The 23,183-nt window shown below is 41.9% G+C and overlaps 2 protein-coding genes and 1 pseudogene across 3 annotated transcripts; all 3 read right to left on the reverse strand.

Moving 5' to 3' along the window:
* Positions 1 to 105: 105 nt before the first annotated feature.
* On the reverse strand, positions 106 to 21,930 carry LOC128438487 (uncharacterized; annotated as a pseudogene).
* On the reverse strand, positions 2,214 to 11,448 carry LOC128438772 (perforin-1). 2 transcript variants are annotated; one of them, XM_053421466.1, is made up of 6 exons: positions 6,946 to 7,111; positions 6,695 to 6,837; positions 4,229 to 4,504; positions 3,826 to 4,097; positions 3,523 to 3,664; positions 2,214 to 3,385 (listed from the first exon to the last, which is right to left on the reverse strand). In XM_053421466.1, exons 2-6 carry the CDS (start codon positions 6,704 to 6,706, stop codon positions 2,489 to 2,491), a joined length of 1,599 nt encoding a protein of 532 aa, XP_053277441.1. In that variant the 5' UTR covers positions 6,707 to 6,837; positions 6,946 to 7,111; the 3' UTR covers positions 2,214 to 2,488. The 2 variants fall into 2 exon arrangements, with proteins under 2 accessions (XP_053277441.1, XP_053277442.1); XM_053421467.1 differs by lacking the exons at positions 6,695 to 6,837; positions 6,946 to 7,111 and adding an exon at positions 11,237 to 11,448.
* LOC128438776 (perforin-1) lies at positions 13,638 to 17,814 on the reverse strand. Its single transcript, XM_053421475.1, has 5 exons — positions 17,587 to 17,814; positions 15,602 to 15,877; positions 15,204 to 15,475; positions 14,898 to 15,039; positions 13,638 to 14,759 (listed from the first exon to the last, which is right to left on the reverse strand). Exons 2-5 carry the CDS (start codon positions 15,869 to 15,871, stop codon positions 13,965 to 13,967), a joined length of 1,479 nt encoding a protein of 492 aa, XP_053277450.1. The 5' UTR covers positions 15,872 to 15,877; positions 17,587 to 17,814; the 3' UTR covers positions 13,638 to 13,964.
* Positions 21,931 to 23,183: the final 1,253 nt, after the last annotated feature.

Genomic DNA, 23,183 nt, shown 5'->3' on the forward strand with positions numbered 1-23,183 from the left:
GTTCAAATCAGATTTAGCTGAAATCAAGTATCTTGGAATGTATTTAAATGTTAGAAAATGCAAAATTCAAGAATGTTTTTGTTGTTTAAAAGCCACATTGAAGCAAACCAGGAATTCTTAAAGAACTTCAACAAAGTCTCCCTCTCCAGAAAAACTAATTTTTAAAGATTTACAGATTTCTGAGGTGTCAGTCAACTTCAAAACTAAATTTCACTCAATTAAAGAACTTGTGTCAGGGGGAAAAGGTGCCAAGCTGTTTTTTCCCCCCTCAGGCATCCTCTTGCTGTGTCTCCCTCTCTGCTTCATCACAACCAACCTCTCCACGTATTTCCTCATAGCCCTTCGCCATCCCCAACCGAGGGAGCCCTCTCCTTTTCCTCTTAACGAGTACTGCCCCTATGACCACCAGCACCATCAAACCCATCACCCCAAAGGCTATCCCAGCCTTTTCTCCCCCCGACATCTGACTAAATTCTGGGTCCATTTGATGCACAATTCCCTTGATTTCCTCTGGTTTGGCCAGTTTCCAAATCTTGGTCTGACGAACTCTGAGCCAGCTCTTGTCTCCGTCACTCATCACCATTACTTTGTTGTTGGCTTGCACGTTGACGAGCAGAGGTTTAGTGAAAGGTGGAAGGTGGATTGGGAGCAGTTGCCCGCCTGTGAACAGTCCTGACCTGACACAGTAAAGAATTTCACAGCCATTACTCACTGTAGCCAGGTGCTGACTGAGCTTGGGAGGGCAGCGACATTTTTACTCTATAGATTTGGAGGTTTTTCTAAATAAAGTCCAACATGTGTACAATCAAATCAGTTAATTTCTGGATATTTCAAACCACTATAAAAACACTTTGCTCAATAGTTCAGGGAGATACTGATATGCCTGTGTTCAGGACCTCTCTGACTACCTACATACTGAATGTTAAACATATTTACTGTATAGATTTGGAGATTTTCAAAGTGATACACAAACACATGAAACCTGAGATGTTTTTGAAAGCATTCCTTTGATCCTGGCCAAAAACTACTGAGAATCATATGCTGCAGGTTCTGAAAATGAATTCTGATTGAATGACTGTGTAGCGTGCTAGCTGTGTCTAAAACACAATTTTTACCTGCTCTGAGTTTATGTTCTTACTTTGTCTATGAGACCAGTATTTACAGAGAAGGCTGAACAACAACAACTTAGCCTTTTTATTAATATGCACTTCACATGTTACGTATAAGATTCCAAAGTGTAGAAACGTGAAAGAACGTGGTTTTAAGAGGTTCAGCGAGAACAACATGTATTGGAGAACACCATCAACAGTTTGGTACTGAATATATAGACTGAAACAAAGTTTGCATAACTGAAGTGACGTGAACATTTTAGTCATCTATCTGGAAAATTACTTTCTGTCACCGTTAGTTTAATGTGTTGAGTTTCATCTTTCAAGCCCAGTTCTTTTCCTGTCGGAGACTTGTCAAATGAATTAAGAGAATGTTTTTACGTTAAGAATGGTGCTTGATTTAGTTTCTTTGAGTTTTCGAGACAAGCAACAAAGAAGATGATTTGAGGAATCAGCTGCTGAATTCATGTACTGTACAAGTGGCTAATGTGTTGTAAGTGTACAAGTGTTACTGTAAAAGCTTTTACTAAGTTGTTTGTATGATTTCTAGATACCTGTTTAAACCTAATAATAAATATTGGAATAAATGTGTGTGGTTATGCGTATAGGGATTCAGCAGGAGGACTAATAGGTGCCTGGATGAATTATCATGAAAGAAGTGCAGATCCAGTGTGCAGAATTTAACAAATCCTTTTTACCGCTGACACACGCTCGACCAATCACGAGTCAGTCTCAGCTGTCAATTATGAGGTTTCACCCTGTTTTTATTTATTAAAAAAACATCAATGTGATATGAACTACTACAATGACGGAACAAAATTAACATTGAGGATATGGGCTGTTGCCAGCCACCCGGGGGACACAGAGACACTTTGCCTCATTTTCTGGAACTCTCTTAGAACCTATGGTTGCCTTTTAATGTGAAAGGCCTTCTCTAAAGCCAGTGTTTGGTTTGTCTGTTCTAAGCTACTGTAGAAACAAGGCAGAATCCGTGAAACACGACCAATTCTCGATGTTGACATAAAGTGCTCATTCTAAGTTGATAAAAACTTGTGATTGAGCGTATCAGTGCAGCAAAAGACAATTAAAGGTCAACAGCCAAAGTATGTATCAGTGTCTTGAATCGACATTTCTTTATTTGGTTATGTATGATGGATGTAGAAGGACATTGACTTTGGTTGATAAATGCAGAAACATTACAAGGCATTGTTTACATAGAAGACAACTGGTTTCTGGTTAAATTAATGTTTACTACAAGATTATAACATGACATTTTTGTGTTTATAGTTCAAATGCAATAATAAAATGGCAAATATATTAAACTTGAACATCATCTATATATCTAAATCTATGTTGAAACATTGTCACCTAACAACCTACTAAGCATCGGGGGAGTAGCTTTCACACCTAATGCCTGTCAAGTGAGCATCACATGTGACGGAGTAGTCGAAGTGGAGAGATCCGGAACTTGGACTGAGCTCACAGATCATGGAGTAACTTCCCCTCTTAACATAATTCGAACATGTCGCAATGTGGTCATCATAGTGCACATCCTCATCCCAGACTTCCAATGTCAGCTTGTGAGACAGTTCAACAGAACCAAAATCAAATGTTTTGTCCCACCGTGGGTAATTCTTGTTATCTATCGTGTCAGCTTTCTGGTAATGGTCGTGGTAGCGGATTTTCACGTAGGCGTCTGTTCGTGAGAAGGGGTCCGAATTCAGGCCGTCAGCTCTTAGATTCCAAAGTTTGAAGGTTCCTCTGCCAACCCTTAATGGACAACAGTGGCGATCAAGGTTATGAGTTGGGGAACAGCTCTTGGAAGGAGGATGCCAATCCATCATGTAGTGCCATGTAATGTAGAGAGTGACAATGCTTTTCAGATTGGCACTGATCTGTGGGTCCTCCACCAAACCGTGCAGAGGGAGGATGGCATAGGAAACCACATCAGGGTGGTCGTGGAGGCTGTTCATCCAGCTGCGGAACGCTTCAGATTGGTCTTGCTGGTAGAGGATGTTAGAGATGAACTTCCCCCCCCCGATAACCTCGGTCTCACGGGTCATGAAGGCTTGGTAGAAGCCTATGCTCCTACTCATTCTGCCTTTCAGGAAGTTTTCACACTTGTAGGAGAAGGATGCTTTAGCAGAGGGCAAACCTAGAGACATTTGGACTTCGGAGTTCAGGCAGTTATTGATCTCGTACTCTGAGTAACCATTCAGTATGGCCACACAGGTCCTCAAGGCAGTGATTCGCTTCACCTTTCCGCCAAGTTGGACCTAGGAAACAAACATATTTACTTTTGGCTTTTCAGTAACTATTGTCATCCACCTCTGTTTCATTATCTCAGTAAAACATTATGAAAAGATGCATTTATTTAAAGGGACAGAGAGAAGAGTGTGTGTATTTCTCTGACCTGTTGTATATAGTGTGTTCCATAGGTGTCTATCAGACGCATGTAGTTGACTATGTCCTGGCTTGTGTTTAAACTCGGTGAGAGTCGGTTCAGATGCTTTTTAAAATCTGTACTCAGCTGGGGATGATCAGCCAGCCTGTAGCTGAAGAAACAAAGGACATGCGGAGTGCCATGAGGCAATTAGAAAATAATCTTGACCTTTTTGTAACAAACACAATAAACATTCAAGTTCCCTGTGCGGCCTTAAACCATAGTAACCATGCTGATCTATTTTTCTTTTGTGTACCATTAGTTTCTCTTTACCTGTAGAAGGTGCAACTGAGTTCATGGGTGACAAAAGTGGTCTTGCCCTCGCTGTGCTGTTTATTAGCAAACTTTGCCAGTTCGGATTCGCTTCCTCCCAGCTCTGCCGTGACAACGTTGTCGAGGCCCAAATTCACGTTCCAGTTGTTGCTAACCAGGGAGTTGGAGCTGCGCAGCAGGGATTCCACCGAGTGGTGCAGGCCACTAGAAAGCTGCTTACTGCAGCGGCTGAGGGGACGCCAGTCCAGCACCGCCGCTGGAAGCTTCTGAATCTGAGGAGGGTTAAAAATTACCGGAAGTACATGGGGATGCAGGTGTAGGAAGAAAGCAGTGAAAGGAAGTGGAATACAACAGAGCAGGAGGTGCTCTGAGAGGTCTGAGCAGTCTGATAGTTTGACTCTACCTGTCCGTTTTGGAACCGGTTGGGACACAGTGTGCAGGTGTGGTTGTCATCCAGGTAAGCTCTGACGTTGATGGCATACGTGCCCGTTTGTTTCATCTTCACCACATCGAAGCCCTGTCCTGCCAGGTTGTAGCCTGGGACAAAATTAGCTTTTTCACACTCTGAACCAGAGCCAGTCCAACAGCCATGGACCCTGCAGTCCTCCAACATGACTGACAAAGCCATTATCAACAGAATGAAGTTGCTCCGTTGATGTTTTCCCGCTGGCATGGTGACCTAAATGCAGCAGAGAACACAAAGGTTGAAAATGTTACCGTTACAGGCTGGATATTAATGATAAGATTGTGTCGTGTTCTTTTATCCAAAATATGTGAAGAGCCGGTCTCCTTTTGGTTCAACAAGTATTTATTTAGAAGCAATCAAAAGATATGAAAGTACAGCAAAGCAATGGGCACCAAACGCACAGCCCCGGTCCTCAAGCAGCACCGGGGTAGTCAAGAGTCACCGAATGGATGGCCGGTGGTAATATTTATAACAGTTGGTAGAAAATGGATTGGTTAAAAACGAGGGGGTGGGGTTTGCCGTGGTCCAGACTTGGTTCTTCCTTGATGGTGCGCAGGCGTAGTACCAGCAGTGTTGCCAACTCCTCAGTAAGGTAAATAGCTATTGGCTGTCCTAAAAGTCACTAAATGTTGCTAAATGACGTCCTCGCCTAATTTGCATAATGGTAATGATCGCTGTAGGACTTACAAAAAGTGAGAAAAAAACACCCTAAATATGTTTAGAACTACAAATGAGCTTTCTTCTTCGGGGGCGTATTGCATTCACTTGAAAAACAAATTCTTTTTTTCTTTTTTTTATTATCTCGAAAATTCCGACAAAATTATTAAAAATTACAAAAAAAATAAAATAAAAACCTTTTTTTTTATTCTTCTGTTGATAATTTTATTTTTATTTTTTTATCTTGCCATTGAAATAGGCCATCACTTCTCAAAATAACTTCATGACTTTAATGCTGTGCCTAGACCCACATACATAAATAAATTTTGTCCTGTATTGTTGAATGTTAAAATATCAAATTTAATCAAAAGGCTGTTAAAGGGGACATATTATGCCCATTTCACCACAGTTGATATGGCTCCTTGGGGTCTTAATGAAATGTCTGTAAAAAATGTTGGTAAAAATACCACAAGGATCATTTAAAACAGCACCTTTTTACCCTGTCTAAAACAGACCTCCTCAGATTGACCTGTTTTGAGGGCCCCGCCCCCCTCTCAACCCGCCCACATTTTACCCCACCCCCTTTCACCCCTCTCACCCCTCCCCCCACTCATGGAGGTGTAGGACATAAAGTTTTTACCTCCATTAATTAGCCTGTGTGTTTGAATGTGTTCTCACTACAGAATGCATTCAACATCTACAGGGCAGATTATGGGCCTTTATGTCCAAGAGGAATAGAGCAGTAACTTTTTTTTTTTATGCATGAGATATCAGTCATTTCTGCAATACAAATATGACTGAGAAATAAAATACATAAATTACTCTTCCCTCTGTATTACTTTGCTTACAGCTCATCTTACACGTGTCAATTGTTGACATGTTACATATCAAACACTAAAAGCACTGTTTCTATACACTGTTATTGTCAGAAAGATTGCTAGAAAGAATGCCACAGAGCTTTTTAAACAGTTATTAAATGTACTGGCTGGGACAGAGGTAAGAAATACAAAAAATACCAAGTATAATAAAAACATTGATTACAAAAATACACTTTGTGCCATCAGTAGCCGTACTGTAAACAAAGGAACACTTTATATTTGTGTGTCACCTTTTATTCTCTAAATACAATGTAAACTTTGCTCAGCCGTTACAGGTATTTGGCGTACAGAAGCTTTGTAAGCTGGTGTTGGGGCTATCTGGGCCGGAGAATCAGGGTGGTCCTGCCCTCCTGCTCGGTGCTCCAGATACGCAGAGTGTTCCCTGTTCCTGCTTGTCAGGTTTCTCATACTTGGCAGAGAGATCCTTGGGTATTGAGATCTTCAGCACCTCATTCACATATGGGGCCGGGTCCTGAAAAACCTTGTGAAAGATGAGGTCCAACAGGTTATCCACGTAACCTTTTTTATTGATCTTTTTTATTGTGCTTCGGCACTGTTACTTTAATTCTGTTTTTCTTTATTGCTGTAACAAGTAAATTTCCCCATTGTGTGGATAAATAAAGAAATCTAATCTAATCTGTAATACAAATTGGGGAAAAAAGTTGGACATTTTGCACTTTTTTGAATTTATTATTTTCTTTTTATAATTATTTTGTAATTATATTATTTTATTTATCGTGAAGACGATAAATAAATGGTCTTTAAATCGTGAAGACCATTTAAAGACAGCAGTTAATTGATATGTTATTTATGTTTCACATACTGTTTGTACACTGTTTGGCTTTTAAATAAAGGCTGTGAGACTCACGGAGGGTTGCATCTGCTTTCACCGGCTTAAATATTACATCTGTCCCCCGCCGACACACAGGCCACACCTCAAACAGCTCCAGGAGGCAGTTTTCATAGACAATATTTGTGGGTGTCTTATGAACAGGGTTGGAAGATTCCATTCTATTAGAAAGACAAAGATTTCACCAAAAGGCTGTAACAGCTAAAAAAGTGTAGAATGGTAATCTATCTGATTATTGAAATGTTTAGATTAAATATTGAGTCACTCACGTCACATCTGCTGACTCAGTCAAGACTGTGATCGAGTCATCAGGATCATAGGTAGCATCCTGTGGCTCTCCGAAGTCCATACTTGAACAACTTGGGTTGTCCTCTCCCTCCTCCAAGCGAGGTCTCTTACAGCTGAGGTCCCAACACCGACATCAGTGCAGCACAGTTTTCTGTGTGCCTATGATAAAACAGACATTCAGTATCCGTGGAGTCACAAACAAATGAGATGCTGTTACAACTTTAACACGGAGACACAATCAATGACATGACGAAGTAACTGAGGGTAAACAAACCTGTACTTTTGTAGTGAGGTCGCATTGTTGTCATAGAAAGCTGCGTGCCATGTGTGCGCATCTTTGGTGGGTCCGTCGGGCTGCTACGTGATGTAGCCTAGCACCGTGAACAGATGTGCTTGCCTAAACACCAAAAGCAGCAATGTTATTCATGTTTGTACTACTGTCATGCATACAAGGATACAAGGACACATTTCCCCCAGCTAGGGCTGGTAATGAATAATCGTCCTAGTCCCGCACATTATGACAACAACATCCTCCGGTATCTTGCGAGCGCGACTTCCTACAGCAGATGAGTGTAACGTGTGCTGAATCCCTGTAGCAGCAGCTGTAGCTACCAGAGCTACCGGAGCGCTAACAGAGCGCTACTGAAGCTAACGGAGAGCTAACGGAGCGCTACAGGACCTAACGGAGCGCTACCGGAGCTGCTGTAGCTACCGGAGCAACCGGAGCTGTACCCATCTCCTCACACACACGCCACAACATGCTAACGTCACTAGCCTCCACACAAAATGTCTAAAAGAAGCAAATACCAGAATTATAAAAAAAAAAAATACTTACATGTCCCTCGTCTTCAGTATTGCGATGGAAAGATGGCACCGACCCCTCTTTCAATAACAACCTTTTCCAGAATCCGGCGTTATATTGGCCCAGGTTGATAAAACAGACCGATACAGATATTTGCCAACACTTGCAGGAACGTTGCCATCATATATGAACTCAATCCATCTCAATCTTGTGTCTTCTGAAGCTGGAGTCACATGAAGACATTTGTGCTGATTTGTGCAGCCAACCACTGAGCATCTCGGTTGTTGAATTCATTCATGCTGCTAGTTAGCTTATCCAAGTGTTCCCAAGGCTTGCAAGAATGAAATGGCGGCCGGCCACCGATAGACTGTCTAAAAAGTGGGTGGGTCCATCTATGGGTGGGTCGAGTGGTAGTGGGGGAGTGCATAGATCTATGGGGGCATGGGCATGTTGCGACTATGACATCTATTTCGGTCGTAATCCCATTGGAGTCACTCTAGCATATAGTTTCTGAAATAGAGGAACCACAACAAATCGCGGGAGTTTTTTTTTTCCAGAGTTTTTGGGACGGTAGACTTGCTAAATACCCAATGAATGTGTAGAAGCACTACAAAAGTGGAATTTTCATAATATGTCCCCTTTAAGTGGGGTGGAACTGCTAGCTCTACGTCCAACTCTCCTCCTTTATCCGTCAAAATTATACAAAAGAGACACTCCGGCAGAGCAAGTTTTTTGTTAGTTTTTCTTAAGTTTGGTTTAGTTTTCAGGCGCTGAAAGGATTCAGTTTCACCACGTTCCACACTAGAGGTGTGGAAATGTCTAGATTCTTAGATGCATCACGATGTGGACTCTGCATCGATGAAGAGACTGAACTCAATGACTCATGTTTTCCAGTGACAGTGAAGATTCATTGACTCTTACATCCCGCTTTGTAAACCAGGGCAGGATCCATTTTTAGTCTGGAGAACGCGGAGCGTGGCTCTCCTCTCTGCTCTGCCTGCTGCTGGGACTGCTGCACAAGGCTACTGGGAGACTGAGGCTACTGGGAGACTGCCTGTGAGTGCTCTTGGACTGCTCATATTTTTCTGTTGATTCTTCTTTTTTTTTTTTTTTTATCTTGCCATTGAATTAGGCCATCACTTCTCACGTGCACAGACATTTTGGGAGGCAGGTGCTCAAACCAAGAAAAAGGGCACCCATCGCCCAAAATTATTTACAAAATTAAAAATAATAATAATAAATAATTAAAAAACAGGGTTAGGGTTAGGGTTAGGGATATTTTCAACTGATATATATATATATTTTTGTTAACAAACTAACTCAAAATATCAAATTGAATGAATAACAGGCAAAAACAGACAAAACAAGGCCATATTGAATAACCCAATAATATGTTATGGTTAGTGATGTGATCACTACCTCTGGACCAGGTAGGGGTACTGATTCTCCCTCATTTGTTTTACTAGTTGATGGCCTGATCCAAGATAAAAGAGAGCTGCTACCCTGAGCTGCTTGCTGCAGTTCCCTGTCCTTCTGCTTTTGGAGTCTCTCTTTTCTTGGCATTATGCTGCTAATTTTGTAAATGAGATATATCAATGTTGTGCATAATAATCAAGAGTGACTTACATAATCTCTATAAAGCTGACAACACAGTACACACACTTTTTTTGCTGTTTTCTGACAGAGTTAAAGCATAAGCAGCATTACACTAATAATATACCACAATATATCTCACAAGACTGTCATGTAGCTCAACTTAAGACCTACCTTTCATTTCAGTAATTACGATTTTAAATGAAACAAAACTAGTGAACTTGTCTAATTTTGCAGAACAGTAAAACTGCCTTTAAAGTCTCTGCCTGCCTGTCTGTCTGTCTGCCTGCCTGTCTGTCTGTCTGTCTGTCTGTCTGTCTGTCTGTCTGTGTGTGTGTCTGCCTCTCTCTCCCTCTCTCTCTTCATTAAACATGTCAAACGTTAGTGATTTGAAATCACGGATTTCGTGAGTTTGCTGTTTGTTTATTTTTTAGGAAACGTCGGACCAGTTGCGACGTAATGTTTTCAGCGGCGCTTATGTTGTGGTTAATTTATCACCAAACAACGTTGGAGGATTGCACAAACTCCGTTATTACCTGTTTCTCTGATGCTGCGGGTCAGAGAAGAAGTAGGCTGCAGCCGTTTGGCCTGGCGCTCAGCGCTGCAGAGCATGTCGGGGCGAAATTCTCACAAGAACTCAAATACATGCCCCGTCAGATATCAAAACACATTTGGGGGAATTGATGACAGAGAGTAATTTTATTCTTAAATATTGATGAATGAAGAACAAATTGGGCTCCAGCAGAAGGGGCAGTTTTCTCATCCAGGGCAAACGGGCAGCTGCTTGAGCACCACTAGGGGTCTATCTGTGCACGTGCCTGGTGAAGATTCATTGACACTGACATCCCGCTTTGTAAGCCAGGGCAGGATCAGCGGCGGCTTTGCGCATGCGTGATTCATTTTTAGTCTGGAGGACGCGGGGCATGGGTCTCCTCTCTGCTCTGCCTGCAGCTTGGACGGCTGCGCAAGGCCGCTGGGAGACTGGGCTACTGGGAGACTGAGGATACTGGGAGACTGACTGCCTGTGAGTTTTCTTGGGCGGCGGAGGGGCTCACGGCAGCACCCGCTGCTCGTTGAGGACAGTAACTGCAGAACGACACGTGCTTTCACGTCGGTCTCCAAAACACCAGAAAATCTCAAATAACACCAGAAAAAGTCGCCAGATTTAGCGGCAAAGTCGCCAAATTGGCCACACTAAGTACCATTCTCTTGGCACTTGAACCAGTAAATGGTAGGAGCCGCTCCCAGTTTAGCCCCTCCTTCGACCGATCCTGGGCAAATCTTCATATCATGACGATTTTGTGTTTCACAAAAAAGCCATGAATCGGTTAACGTCTTTTGAGTCTTCAGTAAGCATGCGCAGTCTCCAGACAAAACTATGCCATTCTTATGTAACCTTCAGAAGCTGGGGACTGCTTGAATTCTTTCTCAGGTGTATGTCATACTTCATGTATGTGATGTTGATTAAAGCTAAGGAGTTATGTTTTAATATGACAAGTTAGGTATGAGAACAAGTTAAAGTATGTATCGTATGCTCTTAATCCTCTCTGCTTCACAGAAAGCAGTAATCCTGCAGCAGATGTTTTGTCAACAATAAAAACATGACATGCACTAAAAACGGCAAACTATGAAGAAAGACTAAATGTGACTCTATCAACATCTATTGCACTTCTCTCCGTCCTGGGAGAAAGATCCCTCACATGTGTCTCTCTCTGAGGGTTCTATGTATTTTGACCCTGTTAAAAGGGTTTTTAGTAGTTTTTCCTTCCTCTTGTTGAGGGTTAAAGTCACATCTTGTTAAAGCCCTATGAGACAAGTTGTGATTTGTGAATATGAGCTATACAAATACAATTTGATTGATTGATGATGGATCTTACCTTGGACTGTATTTGTTTTGATGTCCTTCAGTCCGTCTGGTCATCTCCTTTTAGGAGTTGTTAGGCTGTAACTTTTCTGCTGGAATTGAAATAACGACGAGGGAGCTTTTGCTGTGCTAAAACACCTATGAGGGAGTTCCCCTGCTTCACAGCTATTTAACTGTCTCTCTCTCCCTCCCTTTAATTTTTTCTCTCCCCAAATGCCATACCAATTTTCTCATTGGTACAAAACTCATGACTGGTTTTGTTTTCAAGTTCAAGACCTGTACATGTGTGGGGGTGGGTGATTTTTATTTTGTCACGAAAGAGGAGATGCGTATTGGTCTGAGCACTCTTTACGGGAAATAGATGTGTGTATGTGTGTATGCACATGCATGTGAGTGTGCACATTACATGTCTGTTGTGAGTGAATGTGCGATCATGTATTTTTATTGTCTGAACCTGCCTGTCTGTGTGCTGATAATCTTACCAAAACCATGACGTCCACTTTGACATTGTCTATTTACAGGTGTGGGTGGAATGTTGTGGTTTTCTCAGTAAGGGCAAGGAACATTCAAAGAGAAACTGAGAAAAATAATAAAAGGTTTTCCAGCCCTGGTTTGCTGTTATATTTAGAGAACCAATATGCACTTTGGTGCCATATGTACAGAAGAGTGAGAGGTCCATTGAACTGTTTCTGTTTTTTTAACTAAACTTTACATGATCTATTAAAAACATATACACACCATGAAGACATGTTAGAAAGCCATTAACTATGTCCTACCAAGACATTATTTGGACATTTAAGACATTTTCCTTGACCAGAGAGATAGCAAACATAAAGGCATAGAGCCATGAGAATTTTTTGAATAACTTTTACAGTTAATTCATAGTTGTGTATTGCAGAAAAGCTGAGTAGTAACATACACAATTTATACATGTATAGTTTTTAATTGCAAGTACAGTACCAAAATGATTCATACACAAATTACTAAATGTCCACTAGTTATCGGTGAAAATCTTTTGTACACACATTTCTTTTGGATTGTACTTCTCAGTGCTGAGGTTCTTAAATGTGGGGTAAAAATGAAATTACATTATTCATCTGGCCCTCATGGGGGCAGTATTGGTTAACTACAGCCTTTGGAAATCACGTTTGTCTTCCTGTTAATCATTTTGTGATTTATGTTCAAGTCAGATTTAGCTGAAATCAAGTATCTTGGAATGTATTTAAATGTTAAAAAGTGCAAAATTCAAGAATGTTTTTGTTGTTTAATAGCCACATTGAAGCAAACCAGGAATTCTTAAACAACTTCAACAAAATCTCCCTCTCCAGAAAAACTCATTTTTAAAGATTTACAGATTTCTGAGGTGACAGTCAACTTCAAAACTAAATTTCACTAAATAGAAGAACTTGTGTCAGGGGGAAAAGGCGCCAGGCAGTTTTTCCCCCCTCAGGCATCATCACAACCAACCTCTCCACGTATTTCCTCATAGCCCTTCGCCATCCCCAACCGAGGGAGCCCTCTCCTTTTCCTCTTAACGAGTACTGCCCCTATGACCACCAGCACCATCAAACCCATCACCCCAAAGGCTATCCCAGCCTTTTCTCCCCCTGACATCTGACTAAATTCTGGGTCCATTTGATGCACAATTCCCTTGATTTCCTCTGGTTTGGCCAGTTTCCACATCTTGGTCTGACCCACTCTGACCCAGCTCTTATCTCCGTCACTCATCACCATTACTGTGTTGGTGGCTTGCACGTTGACGAGCAGAGGTTTAGTGAAAGGTGGAAGGTGGATTGGGAGCAGTTGCCCGCCTGTGAACAGTCCTGACTGGACACAGTGAAGAATTTCACAGCCATCACTCACTGTGACCAAGTGCTGACTGAACTTGGGAGGGCAGCGACATTTTTACTCTATAGATTTGGAGATTTTTCAAAGTAAAGTCCAACATGTGTACAATCAAATCAGTTATTTTCTGGATATTTCAAAGTACTATAAAAACACTTTGCTCAATAGTTCAGGGAGATACTGATATGCCTGTGTTCAGGACCTCTCTGACTACCTACATACTGAATGTTAAACATATTTACTGTATAGATTTGGAGATTTTTGTGATACACAAACACATGATACCTGAGACGTTTTTGAAAGCATTCCTTTGATCCTGGTCAGAAACTACTGAGAATCATATACTGCAGGTTCTGAAAATGAATTCTGATTGACTGACTGTGTAGTGTGCAAGCTGTGTCTAAAACACAATTTTTACCTGCTCTGAGTTTATGTTCTTACTTTGTCCATGAGACACCCGTGAAACAGGACCAATTCTCGATCTTAACCAAGAGCTTATTCTAAGTTGATCAAAACAAATGTTTGAGCGTGTCAGTGCAGCAAAATACAATTAAAGGTAACAGCCAAAGTATGTAGCCGTGTCTTGAATCGACATTTCTTTATTTGGTTATGTATGAAGGATGTAGAAGGACATTGACTTTGGTTGATAAATGCAGAAACATTACAAGACATTTTTTACATAGAAGACAACTGGTTTCTGGTTTAATTAATGTTTACTACAAGATTATAATATGACGTTTTTATGTTTATAGTTAAAATGTAATTATATAATGCCAAATATATTACACTTAAAAATCATCTATATATCTATATCCATGTTGAAACATTGTCACCTAACAACCTACTAAGCAATTGGGGGAGTAGCTTCCACACCTAATGGATCTCAAGTGAGCATCTCATGTGACGGAGTAGGTGAATTCGAGAGATCCGGGAATTTGACTGAACTCACAGATCATATCGTGAGTTCCCCTCTCAACATAATTCGAACATGTCACAATGTGGTCATCATAGTACACATCCTCGTCCCAGACTTCCAACTTCAGCTTGTGAGACAGTTCAACATAACCAAAATCAAATGTTTCGTACCACCGTGGGTAATTGTTGTCATCTATCGTGTCAGAATACTGGTAATACTTGTGGTAGTAGATTTTCACGTAGGCGTCTGTTGCTGAGAAGGGGTCCGAATTCAAGCGTCTAGCTCTAAGATTACACAGTTTGAGGGTTCCTCTGCCAGTACGAGTCGGGCGGCTCTTGGAAGCAGGATGCAGCTGGTTCTCTTTAATGTAGTCAGTGACAATGCTTTTCAGATTGGCACTGATCTGCGAGTCCCCCACCAAACGGTGCAGAGGGAGGATGGCGTAGGAAACCACATCAGGTTTGTCGTGGAGGCTGTTCATCCAGCTGCGGTATGCTTCAGATGGGTCTTGCTGGTTGAGGATTCCCCCATCCCCCCCGATTACCTCGGTCTTGTGGGTTATGAATAATTGGTAGGAGCCCATGCTCACACTCATATTGCCCTTCAGGATGTTGTCACATGTGTTGGACAAGGATGCTGTAGCAGGGAGGAGACCTAGAGCCATTTGGAATTCGGTCTTCAGGCATTCATTGATCTCGGACTCTGAGTAACCATTCAGTGTGGCCGGAAAGGTCCTGAAGGCAGTGATTCGCTTCACCCTTCCGCCAAGTTTGACCTAGGAAAACAAAAATATTTAATTTTGGCTTTTCAGTAACTATTGTCATCCACCTCTGTGTCATTATCTCAGTAAATCACTGTGAAAAGATGCATTTATTAAAAGGCGCAGAGAGAAAAGTGTGTGTGTTTCTCTGACCTGGTGTAAATAGTGTGTTCCATAGGTGTCTATCAGACGTCTGTACTCGGCTCTGTCCTGGCTTGTGTTTAAACTCAGTGGGAGTTGGTTCAGATGCTTTGTAAATTCTGTACTCAGCTGGGGATGATCAGCCAGCCTGTAGCTGAAGAAACAAAGGACATGCGGAGTGCCATGAGGCAATTAGAAAACAATCTTGACCTTTTTGTAACAAACACAATAAACATTCAAATTCACTGTGCGGCCTTAAACCATAGTAACCATGCCGATATATTGTTTTTCTTTTGTGTACCATTAGTTTCTCTTTACCTGTAGAAGGTGCAACTGAGTTCATGGGTGGCAAAAGTGGTCATGCCCTCGCTGTGCTGTTGAACAGCAAACTTTGCCAGTTCAGATTTGCTTCCTCCCAGCATTGCTGTGCCAAAGTTGTCGAGGCCCAAATCCACGTTCCAGTTGTTGCTAACCAGGGAGTTGGAGCTGCGCAGCAGGGAGTCCACCGAGTGGTGCAGGCCACTAGAAAGCTGCTTACTGCAGCGGCTGAAGGGACGCCAGTCCAGCACCGCCGCTGGAAGCCTCTGAATCTGAGGAGGATTAAGAATGACCAGAAGTACATGGGGATGCAGGTGTAGGAAGAAAGCAGTAAAAGGAAGTGGAATACAATAGAGCAGGAGGTGCTCTGAGAGGCCTGGTAGTTTGACTCTTTATACCTGTCCGTTTTGGAACCGGTTGGGACACAGTGTACAGGTGTGGTTGTCATCCAGGTAAGCTGTGACGTTGATGGCATACGTGCCCGTTCGACTCATCTTCACCACATCGAAGCCCTCTCCTGCCAGGTTGTAGCCTTGGACAGGAGGAGCGTTTTCACACTCTGAACCAGAGCCAGTCCAACAGCCATGGACTCTGCAGACCTCCAACATGACTGACAAAGCCATTATCAACAGAATGAAGTTGCTCCGTTGATTTTTTCCCGCTGGCATGGTGACCTAAATGTAGCAGAGAACACAAAGGTTGAAGATGTTGCCGTTAAAGTCTAAAATTAGCTTTCTTCTACGGAAAGTAGAAGAAAGCTTTCTTCTTCTTTCTTTTACATCTTTATTTGATGTAATTATCTCGGTAATATATATAATAAGTTCTCAATAAAATACAAAATTAAAGAAAAACCTTTTTTTTTATTCTTCTGCTGATTCTTTTTTTTCAATATCTTGTTTTTTTATCTTGCCATTGAAATAGGCCATCACTTCTCAAAATAACTTCATGACTTTAATGCTGTGCCTAGACCCACATATATTAATCAATTTTTTACTGTATTGTTAAATGTTAGAATATCAAATTGAATCAAAAGGCTGGTAATTGGGGTGGAATTGCTAGCTCTACGTCCAACCCTCCTGTATCCGGGCTTGGGACCGGCAAATTGATCCAAAAGAGACACTGGCAGAGCAAGTTTTTTTTTTTTTTCTTTTTTCTTAAGTTTGGTTTAGTTTTCAGGCCCTGAAAGGATTCAGTTTCACCACGTTCCACACAAGAGTTGTGGAAATGTCTCGATTCTTAGATGCATCACGATGTGGACTGTGCATCGATGAAGAGACTGAACTCAATTTTTTCCAGTGACCGTTAAGATTCATTGACACTGACATCCCGCTTTGTAAGCCAGGGCAGGATCAGCGGCGGCTTTGCGCATGCGCGATTTGCGCATTTTTAGTCTGGAGGACGCGGGGCATGGGTCTCCTCTCTGCTCTGCCTGCAGCTTGGACGGCTGCGAAAGGCCGCTGGGAGACTGGGCTACTGGGAGCCTGAGGATACTGGGAGACTGACTGCCTGTGAGTTTTCTTGGGCGGCGGAGGGGCTCACGGCAGCACCCGCTGCTCGTTGAGGACAGTAACTGCAGAACGACACGTGCTTTCACGTCAGTCTCCAAAACACCAGAAAGTCTCAAATAACACCAGAAAAAGTCGCCAGATTTAGCGGCAAATTCGCCAAATTGGCAACACTAAGTACCATTCTCTTGGCACTTGAACCAGTAAATGGTAGGAGCTCCCAGTTTAGCCCCTCCTTCGACCAATCCTGGGCAAATCTTCATATCATGACAGTGCGATTTTGTGTTTCACAAACAAGCCTTGAATCGGTTAACGTCTTTTGAGTCTTCAGTAAGCATGCGCAGTCTCCAGACAAAACTACGCCATTCTTATGTAACCTTCAGAAGCTGGGGGCTGCTTGAATTCTTTCTCAGGTGTATGTCATACTTTTCTTATAAGCGCAGTGCATTCATGTATGTGATGTTGATTAAAGCTAAGGAGTTACTTTTAATATGACAAGTTAGGTATGAGAACAAGTTAAAGTATGTATCGTATGCTCTTATTCATCTCTGCTTCACAGAAAGCAGTAATCCTGCAGCAGATGTTGTGTCAACAATAAAAACGTGACATGCACTAAAAACGGCAAACTATGAAGAAAGACTAAATGTGACTCTATCAACATCTATTGCACTTCTCTCCGTCCTGGGAGAAAGATCCCTCACATGTGTTTCTCTCTGAGGTTTCTATGTATTTTGACCCTGTTAAAGGGGTTTTTAGTAGTTTTTCCTTCCTCTTGTTGAGGGTTAAAGTCACATCTTGTTAAAGCCCTATGAGACAAATTGTGATTTGTGAATATGAGCTATACAAATAAAATTTGATTGATTGATGATTGATCTTACCTTGGACTGTATTTGTTTTAATTTCCTTCAGTCCGTCTGGTCATCTCCTTTTAGGAGTTGTTAGGCTGTAACTTTTCTGCTGGAATAGAAATAACGACCGAGGGAGCTTTTGCTGTGCTAAAACACCTATGAGGGAGTTCCCCTGCTTCACAGCTATTTAACTGTCTCTCTCTCCCTCCCTTTAATTTTTTCTCTCCCCAAATGCCATACCAATTTTCTCATTGGTACAAAACTCATGACTGGTTTTGTTTTCAAGTTCAAGACCTGTACATGTGTGGGGGTGGGTGATTTTTATTTTGTCACGAAAGAGGAGATGCGTATTGGTCTGAGCACTCTTTACGGGAAATAGATGTGTGTATGTGTGTATGCACATGCATGTGAGTGTGCACATTACATGTCTGTTGTGAGTGAATGTGCGATCATGTATATTTATTGTCTGGACCTGCCTGTCTGTGTGCTGATAATCTTACCAAAACCATGACGTCAGCTTTGAAACTGTCTATTTACAGGTGTGGGTGGAATGTTGTGGTTTTCTCAGTTAGGGCAAGGAACATTCAAAGAGAAACTGAGAAAAACAATAAAAGGTTTTCCAGCCCTGGTTTGCTGTTATATTTAGAGAACCAATATGCACTTTGGTGCCATATGTACAGAAGAGTGAGAGGTCCATTGAACTGTTTCTGTTTTTTTAACTAAACTTTACATGATCTATTAAAAACATATACACACCATGAAGACATGTTAGAAAGCCATTAACTATGTCCTTGACCAACTACCAAGACATTATTTGGACATTTAAGACATTTTCCTTGACCAGAGAGATAGCAAATATAAAGACATAGAGCCTTGAGAATTTTTTGAATAACTTTTACAGTTAATTCATAGTTGTGTATTGCAGAAAAGATGAGTAATAACATACACAATTTATACATGTACAGTTTTTAATTGCAAGTACAGTACCAAAATGATTCATACACAAATTACAAAGGATCCACTAGTTTCTTTTTTATTGTACTTTTCAGTGTTGAGGTTCTTACATGTGGGGTACAATTAAATTACGTTTTGCCTCTGGCCCTCATGGGGGCAATATTGGTTCACTACAGCCTTTGGAAATAACGTTTGTCTTCCAGTTAATCATTTTGTTAGCCTGGATGCCAGACGAATTTAGCCCCGCCCACAACATTTTTGGTCGGGCAGTTCGGTCTGGAGTCGCTCCGTTGGGAAAAAATGACCAGCACCATCAAACCCATCATCCCAAATGCTACCAACGGCCCTTTCTCCCCCCGACATCTGACTCAATTCTGTGTCCATTTGATGCACAATTTCCTTGATTTCCTCTGGTTTGGCCAGTTTCCACATCTTGGTCTGACCCACTCTGACCCAGCTCTTGTCTCCATCACTCATCACCGTTACAGTGTTGGTGGCTTGCACGGTGACGAGCAGAGGTTTAGTGAAAGGTGGAAGGTGGATTGGGAGCAGTTGCCCGCCTGTGAACAGTCCTGACTGGACACAGTGAAGAATTTCAAAGCCATCACTCACTGTGGCCAGGTGCTGACTGAACTTGGGAGGGCAGCGACGTTGGCCTCCTGCCAGTGGGTTGGTTTACTGACAGCTGAAGAGGCCTTCGAAGGGTACTGTAAATCTGGATCCGGCTTCATAGTCGTCACTCACACAGATCACTTGGTCATCAGAGAGGAAATTTTGTGGGACGAAGTTCGGTGGGCAACTTTTGGCCTTGGTTCAGGGGTTCAGGGGAGACGGGCTGTAGATGCCTCCAAACAGATACCCCGAGTTGTGCGGGGCCTTTTCATTCACAGACCACCAGTAGGTGTTAACGCGAGCATGGCGAACATAGAAATTGTCCCGACACTCTGAATTATCACAAGTTTTCAACCACAATAATCCACAGTGATAGCTAAGATCGTAGCATTGGTGGAAATTGTTACCCTGCTGTCTTACTTCTGATCTCAGCAACGTTGGTGCGAGTAAGATGAACGACAGGAGAAGTCTCCCGTTCCAGGGTTTTTCTTGGCCAGGGAATCACAAAGGGGTCACGCAGCTGAACTGAGTTGATCACAGGTTTGATAGATGCCTCCAAAACTGAGGTTTGTAGCATGGCCATCGCAGGAACTGTCATCAATGTTGGCTTGGAAGTTAAAGTTCTTGGAGTTGACATCAACACAGCCAGGGTGGCTGTTGACCATATAGTATTGCTCTATGGTTTGACTCACACTATGAACTGTCGGCTGTGGCAGGTCAGGAATGGTGTTTTTAATGAAGTGTAGGGGAAATCCGGAGCAATCAATAGCAACTAGGTTGTTTCTCGTACTCTCCTGCAAATTCTGCAGAGTGATACCAGGATAGAAAGGTGTGCCGCCTCCATGGCTCTGAATGAGAGAGTACTGAATGTTGGACTGATACGTTTGGATTGACGAGCTCTTCTGGGAAGTTTGACTGCTTATGTCAAACGTGAGTTTGTCAAAAAAGTTGAAGCCAGCCTGAGCTTTGACGGAGGAACCCTGTGTCACACGCTGTCCGACACATATGTAGTGGTGAGGTATATCTTCCTGCACTAAAGCAGCCCCAGCATCGACACTTGTTGAGTTCCATAGTCCAGCAACGCGTTCCTCGTTTGGTTGTTTTCAATTGCATCAGCTATCTCTTTGGCTTGCTGAGCAAAGCCTTTGTCCAGAGTGAAGTCTGGATCAGCCTTAACATTGTTGATGAAGTTACGAACCTTTGAAAGAAAGAGGATTAAACATGATTAAATGTTATTTGGGGATTTGTTTTTTCAATCAGCTGTACATTACATGAATACAAATGTATTTGCTTTTAAGTGCTTTTTGAGCAATTTTCACCCCCAAGTCTCAAGATGTCTCACACAGCATCCCAGTATATTTCCCTCTACTTGTGTCACCCATCCCAACAGCACATCCATTAAGGGCTAGAATTGCTGTCACTCTCTTTGTTACATGTACTGTAGGTGTTTACATCCTATTGGATATTTAAGCCTAAGGTATGCCTTCCTAAATCATATTGTGTCCTTACATTTTTCCACTGGTGTAAGATGCAAAAGAGTTGGAGTTTGTTGCCACTCTGTTTGGGACCTCTGAATATGAAAGTCCATGAGCGTAGAAACAACCGCTATCTAGGCCCTTTATCACTAACCTGATCTTGGGTAAAGATTACATTGTACTTGGAGAGAGTATGTGTCTGTGAAATGAGGAATTAACTCTGGATCCCCAAACTGTTTTACATTTGTCATGCTTTTTATCTTTTTACATTGAAACCATAGCAAAACAAAGGCTCACCTGCACTCTGGCTGTAGTTGATGAGTCTTTGACCTGATGGGTTTTCATGCTCTGGTTCTCAATAGAGAGTTTGCCATTCATCACTGTGAGGAAGGAGATATCTGCATTTATGGAGGAGGATGTAGAGCTTTTCTGCTCAAGCCAGGAGCTGATTATATATGAGGTGGACTCCACACCCGTCTCTTTGTGGGGAATGACAAACACCTTGTCTGGGATGAGGTAGTACCCGTCCTCGGTCGTCTGGCACTGCAAGTAGCTGAGGTTCATGACTCGGCCCATATCCATGTTCCGAAGGTTGTCCTAGCCTCCACCTTGCAGCACCTCCAGTGCTGTGACGGAGAGGTTGTTGGAGGCTCGACATTTACCGAGCCAGTTGTCGGGGCGTCTGGATGGAATCAGACATTAAAAAGATTGTTGAGACAAAAAGAGAAGTAGATTTAACTTCTTCTCTTTGTTAGTTATTAAACTAATTCTCCTACTTTGCTCATCATATTAGTGCAAACTGTGTTCATTCTCTTTAAAGTTCAAAGACCTAACTCATATGAGCATTTACATCTTCCAACTTTTTTTTCCATTTCTTTCCCCTTCCACAGCCACAACAGCACAAAAGAATAATAATTGTTTTCCCTTTTAAGCTAAAATTCAATTTAAAGATCTATTAGAAATGCAAAAAATGTATAAGAAACGCAAAATTTAATTTGAGCTGCACAGAACAATACCCGAACCCATCAGTCCGTTATATGCCAGCGTTTGATCTCTCGATCTCTCTCTCTCTCTTCCCCCAGGTTCCAAAACAAATGTTCTATTCATCTGTAAGGATCTCATTGGTCTTTTACCCACTTGTATCACCTCCCTGCTGTCTTTTAATTTCGGCTCCGTGGGCTGAATTTATTCCCACAGGGCTTTATAATTTTGCTCTTGCTTTTGCTGTCTAGCTAATTTAAGTGTTGCCTTTTTGAGTATTCTTGGGGTATTGGGGATGCTTTTGCTGTAGGTAAAAAAACTGTTACCGAACCCGGACAGTAGATGGCGACATGAAGCCACACACAGCTCATGAACTCGCTATTCTCTCCCGTTGCAAACTCACTCAAAGCAACACTTACTCCAATTACTTCATCTGATTCCTGAACCTCAGTGGGACCGTGGATGAGGACGATCTTTTTCCATTCATCAGGTCAAATCACTGTCGCTCTAAACCCCTGGCATGGCAGGTTTTTATTTTGCTGCTGGACATAACAGCAACTTCAACGAACTCGGCTCGTCACGCCCGGTTCAGCCTGAATTTTGTCGGTGGGGATATTAGCTTAGTCACCGGCTGATTAGATTAAGAGATTTTAAAATCCAACATTTCAAATATGGAATATATCATTTCTGGATATTTCAAAGTACTATAAAAACACTTTGCTCAATAAGTTCAGAGAGAGAGAGACTGATATGCCTGTGTTCAGAACCTCTCTGGGAAACAATTTCCCCAAAAAAGCGAAAGTTTGAAATCAATGAAAAGAAAAATCTGACAAAAAGAAAGTAAAGAGAAACATAAACCAACTGAAACCAAATCATAAATATATAAGAAATGTAAAAACAATGAATGAAAATAATGACAGGAAAAAAAAGGAAATGAAGAAAAATTAAACATAAAGAATAAATTAGACGAAGTAAATTATAAACATGTATTAATAAACACCTTTCTATAGGAAAGTGACTAAACTGGAGGGAAAGTGTTAATTCATAGATGTAAGAGTTGTGTTTTTTTGTCATTGCAGCAATTTCTATTCCCTTATGAATTATCTCTACTCACCACATTTGTCCCCTTCCTCTGTATCTCTCCCCTCTTTGGGCTCTCCAGATCCGCACACACCACAAAAGGCACTTGGCGCAGGCCGACCACGGCAGATGTTGTCACAGGGACATTTCAGCCTGACATCTAATTTATTTATTTCTCTCCTTTTTCTACTTAGACAGGAATGTGTTGGAGAGAGGTAGTCTGAGGAGGACACACAATGCTGCTGCTGTGCTGCCGTCTGACGCTCAGAGAGGAAGACTGTTTCCCTGTGTTCGATCCAAGAACTCTTGTCCACAGAATTCCTTCATGTTTCCTGTAACATGTCTGTTAGGAATTTGTTTTTTCTTTCCTTACGTATCTCTGCGATTTAGCTTTGAACAAGTCACAAAGACCCCGGCTTAGCACAAATAGTTTGTGTCTGAGCTGGGTCACATGGTTGATTAAAGGGGATATTTGCTGTTTTTTATGGGCTTCATAAAATGGAAATAGAAAAGCGTGCTACTCGT

This window comes from Pleuronectes platessa, chromosome 4 (genome assembly GCF_947347685.1).
Source record: "Pleuronectes platessa chromosome 4, fPlePla1.1, whole genome shotgun sequence".
Classification (NCBI taxonomy): domain Eukaryota; kingdom Metazoa; phylum Chordata; class Actinopteri; order Pleuronectiformes; family Pleuronectidae; genus Pleuronectes; species Pleuronectes platessa.